The sequence below is a fragment of the Cervus elaphus genome, chromosome 16 (genome assembly GCF_910594005.1).
Source record: "Cervus elaphus chromosome 16, mCerEla1.1, whole genome shotgun sequence".
In the NCBI taxonomy this organism is placed as follows: Eukaryota; Metazoa; Chordata; class Mammalia; order Artiodactyla; family Cervidae; genus Cervus; species Cervus elaphus.
In genome coordinates this window covers 29394223-29409016 of record NC_057830.1, presented here as the reverse complement: position 1 = coordinate 29409016, position 14794 = coordinate 29394223, and the positions used below count along the sequence as shown (strand labels likewise).

General features: G+C 43.0%; 1 protein-coding gene across 6 annotated transcripts in view; it reads right to left on the bottom strand.

Annotated features, from left to right (window-relative positions):
- FANCC (FA complementation group C) overlaps positions 1-14794 on the bottom strand; it is a 303623-nt gene that overhangs the window by 38785 nt on the left and 250044 nt on the right. For all 6 annotated transcript variants that reach the window (XM_043927161.1, XM_043927163.1, XM_043927164.1 and 3 more), the window contains one exon: positions 2106-2262. In XM_043927161.1, the coding sequence (XP_043783096.1) occupies positions 2106-2262 (157 nt within the window). The remainder of the gene's footprint in view (positions 1-2105; positions 2263-14794) is intronic.

Genomic DNA, 14794 nt, shown 5'->3' with positions numbered 1-14794 from the left:
CTTCTAAAAGCCTTTGCTTATTTTGAATATTATAGTTATTTTTACATAAGGTACATTCTTATTTCTCACCTTAATATGCAACTTTTTTTTAATGCGACTTCTAAAAGCCTTTGTTTATTTTGACTATTATAGTTATTTTTATATAAGGTACATTCTTATTTCTCACCTTAATATGCAACTTTTTTTTTTTTAATGCAACTGTTCTGAAAGATGAGTTTAAGCAAAATTTCCCTAAAAGTAACTCTTTCTCTTTCGGCTCTTTCGATCTTTGTATCTATTTTCTTTTCTTTTTTCTCTCAAACATTGTAAATGTCTAAATTAGTAGGGTTCAATTTGGGTCAGCTAACTTACAGATGAATGCAGCATAGCTGCTGGCCACTGTGACCCTATCCATGGTCCCCTTGGAGGCCCCAAGATGGGAAGGCAAAGAGGAGCCTGGGAGACAGGGAGAAGGTAAGCAGGGCCATGGTCACACTCGTGACCTGGTAAGGACTGATCAGGACCCGAAAAGAGAGCTGGGATATAGGAAAAAGGCAGCAGATTCAATTATGATTCTCTCACACAGCCTCCAAATTGAAAGAGAGCGAAAGCGTCAAGTTCTAACTGGATTAACCAGACAGAAGGTGTCCCGGAGGAGGCTGGGTAGACTCAGCCAACTTCAGTGCGCTGTGTGCAGAGACAGACACCCTGCCGCAGCACAAGTCTCAGCTCAGGGGGCGGCGGACACTCTCCAGCCCAGGTTCCTGGCCACCAGCTTAAGATCTGACTGTTCACCGTCTCTCTTTTACTGGCTTTCTCCATCTGTACAAGAGGAAACAAATCTCTGCACCGTAACTCCCCTCGGTGACAAAAGCGAGTAAGAAAGCCTGTTGGAGCCCACGAGGTTCCTGTAAGATGGCGGCCTGGAAGCATGACACCTCCGCGAGGTTCCTGTAAGATGGCGGCCCGGAAGCATGACGCCTCCTGGGGAGCTTTAATTGTTTATTCAGAGTGCACTGGTCTTTAGTCCGACTCTAAAAAAATGCACATAAATTCCAGAGCTGCCTCCCACAGAGGGAAAAGACCGGATTGGTCAGGTTCTGAGGACTGCCGGCTAGCCTGGGCCCCTGCCACTGGATTAGGCAATGGGGCCCATCTGGTCCGCTGAGCACCGCACCACCCAGGCCTGAGAAGTTCTGACTAGAGGGGAGACTGGGCAGCCCCTGCATAGAGGCGGGGGTTCGAGGATGGCAGCCTGATGCCATTTTTCTGGGGTGTCATTTTGTATCTTTTAAGTATTTGAGTTTTCCTCCAGTGAAGGATTATAAGTTTATTTTTTGAATGATTTCCTTTGTTAATCGATTCCTCCTGTTGTTCATAGGGGCTTCCATGGCGGCTCAGCTGGTAAAGAATCTACCTGCAATGCGGGAGATCTGGGTTCAATCCCTGGGTTTGGAAAATACCCTGGATGAGGGTACTGCAGCCGACTCCAGCATTCTTGCTTGGAGAATGAAGAGCATATTGTTCATGGGGTATGTGCTGTGTGTGCTCAGTCCTGTCAGAGTCTTTTGCGACCCCATGGACTGTAGCCTGCCAGTCTCCTCTATCCATGGAATTCTCCAGGCAAGAACTGGAGTGAGTTGCCATTCCCTTCTCCAGGGGATCTTCCCAACTCAGGGACTGAACTCATGTCTCCTGCATTGCAGGCAGATATGCTTTACCATATGAGTCATCAAGGAAGCTGGAAATGAGGAATTTGTTGGCCAAATGTCAGTTCTTGTGAATGTGCAATATAAGGTGCAGTGATAAACTGTTTCTTTTTTGTCCTGGCTGTGCCACTCAGCTTATATTACCTTAGTTCCCCATCCAGGGGCTGAATCCAGGTCTGAGGCAGTGAAAGTACCGAGTCCTAACCACTGCACTGCTAGGGAATTCCCTTGCCCTATTTTTAACACAAGGAGAAAAGCCCCAGACATATGTATTTCAAAAATAAAATGTAGATAGATGATGATTTTAAAAGGTGCCAACTGCTCATTTGTTTACATTTTCCCCTTTTGCTGATTAAAAGATAGAATATGAAGCACCTTCTTTAAGGATTTTTCTCCTCATCAGAACCCGGCACATACCAGCAATGAATCTTTCATAAAGCATTCAATCCTTCTCAGAGAATTTCTCTCACTGGAGATGAGCTTTTCAAAAAGGTGCAGCGTTGTATTTTCAAGACTGGGAAGGTGCCGAAGCCAGAGGCAGAGTATAGCTGACTTGGGGAGAGAAATCTTCTTCCTTTCAGTAAGAAATAAACAAAACTTTAAATGTAGATGAGTCTCTGAAAAAAGATTAAGATTTCAAAATGCAACAACAAATCCAAATCTGACTCCTTTTTTTTTCATCATGGTCACAATAGCAGTTAATATTTATAATATCAAATGAATATATTTACCAAGTAACTTATTTTGACCCAAGGGTAAAAAAAAATGTTTTCAAAAAGGACAAACAAATATATAGTGATGACATAAAGAGAATGATTAAAAAAAAATGTTGATGGTAAAGGGCCTTGAGATATTCAGGCAAACGTAGTTCCTAATTTAAGAAATAGCTATGTCTAGAAAACTATAAAACACTGATGAAAGAAATCAAAGAGGACAGAAACAGATGGAGAAACATACTGTGTTCATGGATTGGAAGAATCAATATTGTCAAAATGGCTATACTACCCAAAGCAATCTATAGATTCAATGCAATCCCTATCAAGCTACCAACGGTATTTTTCACAGAACTAGAACAAATAATTTCACAATTTGTAGGGAAATACAAAAAACCTCAAATAGCCAAAGTAATCTTGAAAAAGAAGAACGGAACTGGAGGAATCAACCTGCCTGACTTCAGACTCTACTACAAAGCCACAGTCATCAAGACAGTATGGTACTGGCACAAAGACAGAAATACAGATCAATGGAACAGAATAGAAAGCCCAGAGATAAATCCATGAACCTATGGACACCTTATCTTTGACAAAGGAGGCAAGGATATACAATGGAAAAAAGACAACCTCTTTAACAAGTGGTGCTGGGAAAACTGGTCAACCACCTGTAAAAGAATGGAACTAGAACACTTTCTAACACCATACACAAAAATAAACTCAAAATGGATTAAAGATCTAAATGTAAGACCAGAAACTATAAAACTCCTAGATGAGAACATAGGCAAAACACTCTCCGACATGAATCACAGCAGGATCCTCTATGACCCACCTCCCAGAATATTGGAAATAAAAGCAAAAATAAACAAATGGGACCTAATGAAACTTAAAAGCTTTTGCACAACAAAGGAAACTATAAGTAAGGTGAAAAGACAGCCCTCAGATTGGGAGAAAATAATAGCAAATGAAGCAACAGACAAAGGATTAATCTCAAAAATATACAAGCAACTCCTGCAGCTCAATTCCAGAAAAATAAATGACCCAATCAAAAAATGGGCCAAAGAACTAAACAGACATTTCTACAAAGAAGACATACAGATGGCTAACAAACACATGAAAAGATGCTCAACATCACTCATTATCAGAGAAATGCAAATCAAAACCACAATGAGGTACCATTACACGCCAGTCAGGATGGCTGCTATCCAAAAGTCTACAAGCAATAAATGCTGGAGAGGGTGTGGAGAAAAGGGAACCCTCTTACACTGTTGGTGGGAATGCAAACTAGTACAGCCACTATGGAGAACAGTGTGGAGATTTCTTAAAAAACTGGAACTAGAACTGCCATATGACCCAGCAATCCCACTTCTGGGCATACACACTGAGGAAACCAGATCTGAAAGAGACACGTGCACCCCAGTGTTCATCACAGCACTGTTTATAATAGCCAGGACATGGAAGCAACCTAGATGCCCATCAGCAGATGAATGGATAAGGAAGCTGTGGTACATATACACCATGGAATATTACTCAGCCATTAAAAAGAATTCATTTGAATCAGTTCTAATGAGATGGATGAAACTGGAGCCCATTATACAGAGTGAAGTAAGCCAGAAAGATAAACACCAATACAGTATACTAACACATATATATGGAATTTAGAAAGATGGTAATGATAACCCTATATGCAAAATAGAAAAAGAGACACAGATGTACAGAACAGACTTTTAGACTCTGTGGGAGAAGGCGAGGGTGGGATGTTTCGAGAGAACAGCATATATATTATCTAAAGTGAAACAGATCACCAGCCCAGGTGGGAAGCATGAGACAAGTGCTCGGGTCTGGTGCACTGGGAAGACCCAGAGGAATCGGGTGGAGAGGGAGGTGGGAGGGGGGATCGGGATGGGGAATACATGTAACTCCATGACTGATTCATGTCAATGTATGACAAAACCCACTGCAATGTTGTGAAGTAATTAGCCTCCAACTAATAAAAATAAATGAAAAAAAAAAAAAGAAAAGAAATAGCTATGTCTGAAATTTCATCACAGTGGTTTAACATGTGAAATCAAACTTGGGTTTGAGTCCTAGAGCCACCACCTACTCACTGTATGATCTTGGGAAAGTTACTTAACTTCTAAACCTCAGTTTACTCACCTGTAAAATGGGCCTACCTCCCTCCTAGTGTTGTCAGAAGGATCAAATGCAATAATAACACATGTACAGTGATGAGCACAGTTCTTGGCACATAGTCAATATTTAACCACTGTATAAATCTCTTGAAATTTTTCTTTAGTAATAATATCATAAAAGGGGATTATGGCCTGGCTGATCCATAGTTGATCGTCAGCATGATACTCTACTGACTTACCACCAAATGTAGTTACATTTCTATAGGAAAATATATTTGGAGGTTCCTCCTATGTCAGGTCAGTGAATCAGGGGCTCTGCTTCTCCTGGGAGGGAGCACGAGGGGCATCCGTCTACTCTGAGCCACAGTTGGGGGTGGGGGTGGGGCTCCTCCCTGTCAACACTGGGCCTATTTGGGCCTGGTGAGACTTGTTCTTCTCTCGGCCCTGGTTTTCCAAGGCCTCCTGCCCTTTCACCTGCCGCACCTTCCAGGTTCTGCTAAAGATGTTTACTGCTTTTAATAAGACAAACAAAAGTGGGGCACAAATGTTTCCCATTACCCAGCAACCCCTTCAGGGTCTTCCCTTCACCGTCATGTCTGGGCCCTTTCTCTGCAGGAGCTGGCATGAAGGCCAGGAATCAGGGTATGGGGCGAGAAGTGAATAGGCAAAGACACAGGGCCGGAATTGCTAGTAGCTTCTTTTTCTCTTCTCCCTCGGCATAACTCTTGTAGACCTTGTTCGAGATCAACTCTGAGGCAAGACCAGAAGAAGCTCAGGAGTTTCAGGGCCTGTCCACTGGAGCAGGCCGTAGGGCAGGAGAAAGGGAGGGAGCTTGGCCCTCATCTGACCTTCTTTCTGACTCCCCCTCACCCTGACACATGCACACACACCAAACTGTGATAAAGACAGTGAAGGAAAAGGACAGGCCGAGGAAGGACGGAGCATCAGGAGGGGCCCAGGTGAGGCCAGGTGGTCAGGGGCAGCCTCTCCAGTTGAGTTTAGCTGGACGTCAGCCTGGTGGGAGGGATTCCCCGCTGGCTCAGTGGTAAAGAATCTGCCTGCGATGCAGGAGCTGCAGGAGACATGGGTTCGATCCCTGGGTTGGGAAGATCCCCTGGGGGAGGGCATGACAACCCACTCTGGTATTCTTGCCTGGAGAATCCCCGGGACAGAGGAGCCTGGTGGGCTACCATCCACTGGCTCTCACAGAGTCAGACACAGCTGAAGAGAGCATGCGGCACGCGCAGCGCGGTAGGACAGGCAACCTGAAGGGCGGCGGGAGGAGCCCTCCGACAGGGGGCGCTGCAGCCGTGTCAGAGGAAGAGAGCGAAGGTGAGGCGGCCGGTGATGAGGCGGTGCAGGACCAAGGGCAAGGCCAGCATCTGCTGTTTTATTCTGGCCCAGAAGGTTTGAAACAGAGGCGTGCCAGGACCCAATTTATATTTCAAAGATCACTCTGACTGCTGCCTGGAGACCTGAGTGCTGAGTGGGTACAAAATTCCAGGGGGAGCTTGGACCTGGGTGACAGTGGGAAGGAGTGAGATGTATTTTAGCAATAATATCAAGAGACACTGGTGCTGAATTTGATGAAAGGGGGTGAACATGAGGTGGGGATCAAAACTGTCCCAAGTTTCTTGAGCTACAAGATGGACAGACGTACCATTTACTCAATGGAAAGAATGGAAGAAAAGATTGGTGAAGGGTTTACTAAGAGCTCAGTTTGGGGTGTGTGAGTTTAGATGTCTGAGGCACATTCCAACAGAGGTATGAAACAGGTCCTTGAATATCCAAGTTGGAAGTGTTCTGGGGGGAGGTCTGGGCTGAAGATCCATATTCAGGAGCTGTCAGTTGGCATGGAGCAGTGTGAGAATGGCGGAGAACTCCAAAGGACAGAGGTCTGAGCTGGGTGAAAAGAGGGCCCAGGTCTGTGCCTCAGGAGTTTCAGCAGGTTGAGGCTTGGATGGGGTGATGGAAGCTGGCAGCAAAGTCAGTGAAGAGAGGAGTGGAAGTCCTCTCTTGAGAGGTATAACCTATTCAGCACTGCAGACTGGTCTTCAGAAGGACGACGATGCTGGGAGTGACTGACAACAGGAAGCCACATAGGGGTGGTGGCCTGTGAGCCCCTGAGAGGTGGTGTTTTAGGCTGAATACTGATGGGCCAGATGCAGAGTGGGAGAGGTTGAAGGGCCAGCATGTGTGAATGTGCCGTGTGCTCAGTTGGGTCTGACTCTCTGCAACTTCACGGACTGCAGCCTGCCAGGCTTCTCTGTCCATGGGGCTTCCCAGGCAAGAATACTGGAGAGGGTTGCCATTTCCACCTTCAAGGGATCTTCTCAACTCAGGGATCGAACCTGCATCTCCTGTGTCTCCTGTATTGCAGGTGGAGTCTTTACCCACTGAGTCACCTGTAAGACCAGTAGCTGCCATTTATTAAGGGCTCACCTGGAGAAGGGAATGGCCACCCACTCCAGTATTCTTGCCTGGAGAATTTCATGGACAGAGAAGCTTGGCAGGCTACAGTCCACGGGGTCACAGAGAGTTCCACATGACTGAGCCACTAACACTGTTTTGTCACCTGGAACAATGCTAAGCATTTTACTTGTGTTTTCATTCCTATAACAATCCTAGAAAACAGTTAGTATTAATACCCTTATTTTTTGAGGCTGCAGAGGAACCAAGGTCTCACAGCCCTGACTGAACCCAGGAGGTCTGATGCTGGAGCTGGCCCTCTGCCTCAGGTTATACCTAAGTCTCTCTACTCTGCAGGCAGGAGAGTGGAGGGTGTTGCTTCAGTTTGGAGCCTGATACAGGGGTGAGAGCAGACAGTTTTCCTGGGTGAGCTAGATGCCTAGAGCCTGTTTTCACTCCCTTCAGTGTCTAAGGAAGTTTTTCCAAAGTCCAGGCTATCAGCCAATTTTAGCCACATTAATAGACTCCTGGGAAGGGATTTCTGTTCAGCTTTCTTGAGGAAGAAGAACATCCCTTGGGAGCAGGGGGAGGGTGTGGATTGCCTCTGTCTTAGAGCCAGAAAGCCCCTGGGAGGTGGGAGGTTCTGAGGTGCAGAAAGAAGAATTCCTCCTCCCTTCCCAAGTAACAGGGACCTCCCTTGACCTGCTCTAATCATACCTTGTTTTTTTTAAAGGATCTACTGAAATAAATATGTACATCATTAGAAAAGTGTCTCACTTAGCAGTGACAGCCCCACTGCTAAGCCCTCCAAGCAGCAACATGCACAAATGTGATTTCTATTAATACCACGAGGTTGCAATGGCCGGGCGGTGCCCAGGGCAGAGAGGCAGGAAATGTTGAGAATGATGAATAGTAGATGGATATGAACAAATGTAAAAGGCAGCTGAATGGTAGTTCCAGTGAATATCTGAACTAAAAAATGCTGCTTAGTTACAAATTTACATAAGAGTTGCGTAAGTTGTATACCAAGTCACCAAGTACAAAATTTTTGTTCTATTCTCAAATACAGTTTGAAAAATGTATATGTTAACAAATTTTTTATTACTCTTGATTCAGAGCACACTCTACAAACTGCTGTAAATGATTAAATTTATGGATCCATGTTCAGTATTTGAATCATCTATTTTTTATTTTTTAATTTTTACAATGTTGTTTGGCTTCTGTTGCACAACAACACATATCAGCCACAACTACCACTTATCCCCTCCTGGTTGAGCTCCCCCCCCCAGCCCAATTCCCATCCCACCCATCTAGGTCATCACAGAGCATCAGACTGGGCTCCCTGTGTTAAACAGCAACTTCTCACCAGCTATCCATTCGACACAAGATAGTGTATGTATGCTGATGCTGCATTCTCCATTCGTCCCATTTCTCTCACCCCCACTGGGTCCACAAGTCCATTCTCTACACTTGTGCCTCTATTCCTTCCCTGCAAATAGGTTCATCAGCACCATTTGTCTAGATTCCATATCTATGCATTAATATATGACATTTGTTTTTCTCTTTCTGACTTACTTCACTTGGTATAATAGACTCTAGGTTCATCCACCTCACTATAACTGACTCAGATTTGTTCTTTTTTATGGCTGAGTAATATTCTATTAACCACGATGCTGTGATCACTCACCTAGAGCCAGACATCCTGGAATGTGAAGTCAAGTGGTCCTTAGGAAACACCCCTATGAACAAAGCTAGTGGAGGTAATGGAATTCCAGCTGAGCTATTTCAAATTCTAAAAGATGATGCTGTTAGGGTGCTGCATGCAATATGCCAGCAAATTTAGAAAACTCAGCAGTGGCCACAGGACTGGAAAAGGTCAATTTTCATTCTAATCCCAAAGAAAAGCAATGCCAAAGAATGCTCAAACTACTGCACAATTGCACTCATCTCATCACATGCTAGCAAGGTAATGCACAAAATTCTTCAAGCCAGGTTTCAACAATATGTGAACTGTGAACTTCCAGATGTATAAGCTGGATTTAGAAAAGGCAGAGGAACCAGAGATCAAATTGCCAACATTCGCTGGATCACAGAAAAAGCAAGAGAGTTCCAGAAAAACATCTACTTCTGCTTTATTGACTATGCCAAAGTCTTTGACTGTGTGGATCACAAAAAACTGTGGAAAATTCTTCAACAGATGGGAATATCAGACCACCTGACCTGCCTCCTGAGAAATCTGTATGCAGGTCAAGAAGCAACAGTTAGAACTAGACACAGAACAGACTGGTTCCAAATAGGGAAAGGAGTACATCAAGGTTATATATTGTCACCCTGCTTATTTAACTTATATGCAGAGAATATAATGTGAAATGTTGGGCTGGATGAAGCACAAGCTGTAATCAAGAATGATGGGAGAAATATCAATAACCTCAGATACGCAGATGATACCACCCTTATGGCAGAAAGTGAAGAAGAACTAAAGAGCCTCTTGATGAAAGTGAAAGAGGAGAGTGAAAAAGTTTGCTTAATACTCAACATTCAGAAAACTAAGATCATGGCTTCGGGTCCCATCACTTCATGGCAAATAGATGGGTAAACAATGGAAACAGTAAGAGACTTTATTTTGGGGGGCTCCAAAATCACTGCAGATGGTGACCTCAGCCATGAAATTAAAAGACGCTTGCTCATTGGAAAAAAAGCTATGACCAACCTAGTTCAGTTCAGCTGCTCAGTCATGACTGACTCTTTGCAACCCCATGGACTGCAGCACGCCAGGCTTCCCTGTCTATCACCAATTCCTGGAGCTTATTCAAACTTGTGTCCATCAAGTCGGTGATGCCATCTAACCATCTCATCCTCTGTTGTCACCTTCTCCTCCCGCCTTCAATCTTTCCCAGCATCAGGGTCTTTTCCAATGAGTCATCTCTTCCCATAAAGTGGCCAAAGTATTGGAGTTTCAGCTTCAGCATCAGTCCTGCCAATGAATATTCAGGACTGATTTCCTTTAGGATGGACTGGTTGGATCTCCTTGCAATCCAAGGACTCTTAAGAGTCTTCTCCAACACCACAGTTCGAAAGCATCAATTCTTCGGCTCTCAGCTTCCTTTATAGTCCAACTCTCACATCCATACATGACTACTGGAAAAACCATATCTTTGACTAGATGGACCTTTGTTGGCAAAGTAAGGTCTCTGCTTTTTATGCTGTCTAGGTTGGTCATTGGAGAAGGAAATGGCAACCCACTCCAGTATTCTTGCCTACAGAATCCTGTAGACAGAGGAGTCTGGTGGGCTGCCATCAATGGGGTCGCACAGAGTTGGACACGACTGAAGTGACTTAGCATGCATGCATGCATTAGAGAAGGAAATGGAAACCCACTCCAGAATTCTTGTCTGGAGAATCCCAGGGACAGAGGAGCCTGGTGGGCTGCCGTCTATGGGGTTTCACAGAGTCAGACATGACTGAAGCGACTTAGCAGAAGCAGGATGGTCATAACTTTTCTTCCAAAGAGCAAGCGTCTTTTAATTTCTTGGCTGCAGTCACCAGCTGCAGTGATTTTGAAGCCCCCCAAAATAAACCTAGACAGCATATTAAAAAGCAGAGACATTACTTTGCCAACAAAGGTCCATCTAGTCAATGCTATGGTTTTCCAGTGGTCATGTACAGATGTGAGAGTTCTAGTATAAAAAAAAGCTGAGTGCCGAAGAATTGATGCTTTTGAATTGTGGTATTGGAGAAGACTCTTGAGACTGCAAGGAGATCAAACCAGTCAATCTGAAAGGAAATCAGGCCTGAATATTCATTGGAAGGATTGATGCTGAAGATGAAACTCTAATACTTTGGCCACCTGATGTGAAGAGCTGACTTGTTTGAAAAGACACTGATGCTGGGGAAGATTGAAGGCAGGAGGAGAAGGTGACAACAGAGGATGAGATGGCTGGATGGCATCACCGACTCAATGGACATGAGTTTGAGCAAGCTTCGGGAGTTGGTGATGGACAGGGAAGCCTGGCATGCTGCAGTCCATGGGGTCACAAAGAGTCAGGCATGACTGAGCAACCAAACTGAATTGAACTGACTATTCCAATGTATTTATGTACCACATCTTCTTTATTAATTCATCTGTCAATGGACATCTAGGTTGCTTCCATGCCCTAAGTGTTATAGATAGTGCTTCAATGAACACTGGAGTACATGATCACCTATTAACAAAAAAAAATCTATTTTTCTCTAAAGCATCAAAGATTTAACTCTTAATAATTCATCTTGGATGAAGAAATCACCAAAGTGATATGATCTTAAAATACTGTGTAACAGAATTTGGTTGGACCAACACATTGGTATTACATACAATATTCTAAATTTGTACTAAGTTGGTTCTTAAACTGAAAGTTTTATTATATATAAATTATACCTCAATGAAACCAGGAAAAAAGGTGGCAAATTAGAAAAGAAGAAATTCAAATGCCAAAAAATATGTAGATTTTCAACCTTATTAATAGTAAAGAAAGGTAAACTAACATATCAAGGAGGTATCAGTTTTTGTGTTCACATCAGCTAATGTTTAGATGAATGACAACATCCAGTGTAAAAGTAGGTATACGTGACTGGTGTTCTTAGATGTAGGACAGGGAATAGGTTCATCTTTTTGGTTAAGTCATGTGATACTTCCTAATAAACTGTAAAATACACATATCCCTGGCTGTCATAACCATACTTTTATGAATCTTCCTAGCAGAAACAAAAGCACTAGCTAGATGGTATTTACGTAGCAATATTATAAACAGAAAATTAGAAACCATTTGAATGCATCCACTGGAAAATAGGGCTTCCCAGGTGGCGCAGAGGTAAAGAATCCACCTGCCAGTGGAGCAGACACAAGAGACGCAGGTTGCTCCCCAGGTCAGGAGGAGCCCGTGGAGCAGGAAATGGCAATGCATTCCAGTGTTCTTGCCTGGAAGATTCCATGGGTAGAGAAGCCTGGCTGGTCCATGGGGTCACAAAGAGTTGGACATCACTGAGTGACTGAACACACACACACATACACACTGGCAAACAGCTAAACAGATTAAGATCCATTCATATCAGGATATATGTTTCCATTTTGTAATGAGTTAGATGTATACCCTTTGAGGGATACACAAGATATGTTGGTTAAAAAACCTGGTTCCAAGGTCATGTGTATGATGTGATGCTGTTTTTTCTTTTTCATTTTTTAAAAAGAAGCTAATATGAAAAGAAGAGAAAATTGTTTCATGTAGATTTCTAATGTTTATAAGAGTATAAGGTAAGCTAACCAGAAGGACTGGAGGGTGGTAAGGAGGAGGGTAATTGACATTTTCTGTGTATACTTCTACATTGTTTGACCTGACCTGATAAAATGTATGTATTTCTGTAGAAATTTTAAAGAGCCAATAAAGGAAAAAAAGAAAAAATAGTTTTAGGGAGATAGAAAAATTTCATTCTACTCACCATGTGTTAGTTACAGAAACTTTAAGGCTGTCCTTTTCCTACTTTCTATACTTGTTTTAGCTATCTAACTTGGATACTGATAAAATGACAAATTCAAGAAAAACAGGTTATGATTAAAAACTTGGCTCTCCAAAATTCCTACCTAATAATCACAGGAAGTTTTCAGCATTATAGCTATGGTTTAGGAAAATGATAGGGACTTACATGGAACATATTATAATTTTCTCCTGCAACATACCAAGGAGTAGGCTCCCATTCTGCACTTTCATGTAGAATATCTGACTCTAAATAACAATTTCTGACACTGAGCAGGAGAGGCCTGGACAAGAACACTCTGCCCTGTCCAACGCCTCACGCAATATATTAAGACTCTTCTGACAATTGCCTCCTGGACATTTAAAACCTGAACTTTGTTTCCCCAAATATTCAATTTAGTGAGTTAGTTGTGTGTCCCATCCTCTCCAAAAAGGAGGAAGTAGGTAAAGAAACTGGTCTAGCCACTTATTAAATATTTCTGGCTCCAAATTTTTTTTTATTAATTAATTAATTAATTTTTGGTTGCCCTGGGTCTTCATTGCTGTGCATGGGCTTTCCTCTAGTTGCAGCGAGTGGGGCTACTCTTCATTGTGGTGCACAGGCTTCTCACTGCGGTGGCTTCTCTTGTTGCAGAGCAGAGGCCCTAAAGTGGGCAGGCTCCAGCAGTTGTGGTGGGCAGGCTTAGTTGCCCCGTGGCATGTGGAATCTTCCCTGACCAGGGATCGAGCCCATGTCTCCCGCATTGGAGGCAAATTCTTATCTACCAGGGAAGTCCTAAATGTTTTTGTACAGCTTCAATACAAAAACCAGAATGTGGAACTCAATTCTTTGCAAGAAAGGCCCTTGAGAGGGGAAGAACGTTCTAATGCTGTCTGAGAGGCAGAGGAGGGGAGGGAGCCTCCCCACTTGAGACAAATGCAGGCAGCGCTCCCCTTTTCCAAACCAGAAAGAGATCAAGGGCTGTGTGGGCTGCCGGAGGAGCCCACAAGAATCAGGACCAACTTTTCTGGAGAACTACTTAATCCCAAGGAACTGGAAAGAATATTCTCTATTACATTTCAAAGATACATTTCCATGACAACCTGATCGGAGAAGTACATTAAATTTGAAGAAGCTGTGCCACCATTATCACTTAAATGTGCAGAGAAGTCACTTCTCAAAGCGAAGGGCAGCAGCACCAATCAAAGGAAATGTCCAAATCCAAACACACTGGCATGTCTATTACAAATCAATATCAGCAGGTTTTTACTTGAAAAGTAAACTTCTTCAACGAATACTTTTGTGATTGTATCTTAGTAATGTAAAAAATTTAAAGAAGAGGATATGAGGAAAGATAGACATGGGAGTATTAGTTACTACTACTGCTTTGCTAACTTTTTGTCCTTGGTATTACACTAGCTTTTCTGTGTTTAGACATTCACCTATATCGACAATATTTAAAGCCTGATTTTTCTTTCTTTCTTTTTTTTTTGGCTGTGCTGTGCATCTTGCAGGATCTTAGTTCCTTGACCAGGATTGAACCCAGGCCTCAACAAGGAAAGTGCCAAGTCCTAACCACTGGGCTGCCAGAGAATTCTGGCAATTCTTAAAGCCTGGTTTTTCTTATCTGAGCTGAAAACAAAGAAAAACCCACAAAACTAGAAACTTGGCTGAAGTTGGCCTCTTCTTGTAATTTATTTTTTTCTTATTAAGCACCACTGAAGGCTGTATTAGTTTTTTCAGCATTGGAAATTATTTACATCTGGCCTTAGTTCAGTGATAATCTGATTAGAAGGAAAACATATAAGCTTGAAAAAACCTAATAAGACATTATAAAAAAATATAACAATTATTTAAAGTCAACAACAACAATAATAACAGCAACAAGCTAACAGTTACTGAGTATTTTGAGTACCAGGCATCATGCTAAACATTCTATAGGTACTGAAAGTGAAAGTGTTAGTCACTCAGTTGTGTCCAACTCTTTGTGACCCCATGGACTATAGACCACCAGGCTCCTCTGTCCATGGGATTCTACAGGCTAGAATACTGGAGTGGGTAGCCATTCCCTTCTCCAGATCTTCCTGATCCAGGGATTGAACACAGTCTTCTGCATTGTAGGTGGATTCTTTACTGTCTGAGCCACCTGGGAAGTCGCCTATAGGCACTGGAGTCATTTAAATATGTTCCAGTGTGCCTGGGACAGGTCATCCTACCGTGACCGTAACAGGCCCCTCTCTTAACTCCCAAAAGTGTTCCAGACTACAATTTATAATTCTATGGTTACCTTCTTTAACATTCACAGCTACCCCATGAGGTTTGTTGTTTGGCCAGTCATACACTCACTCTTTCATTTGTTCACTGGCTC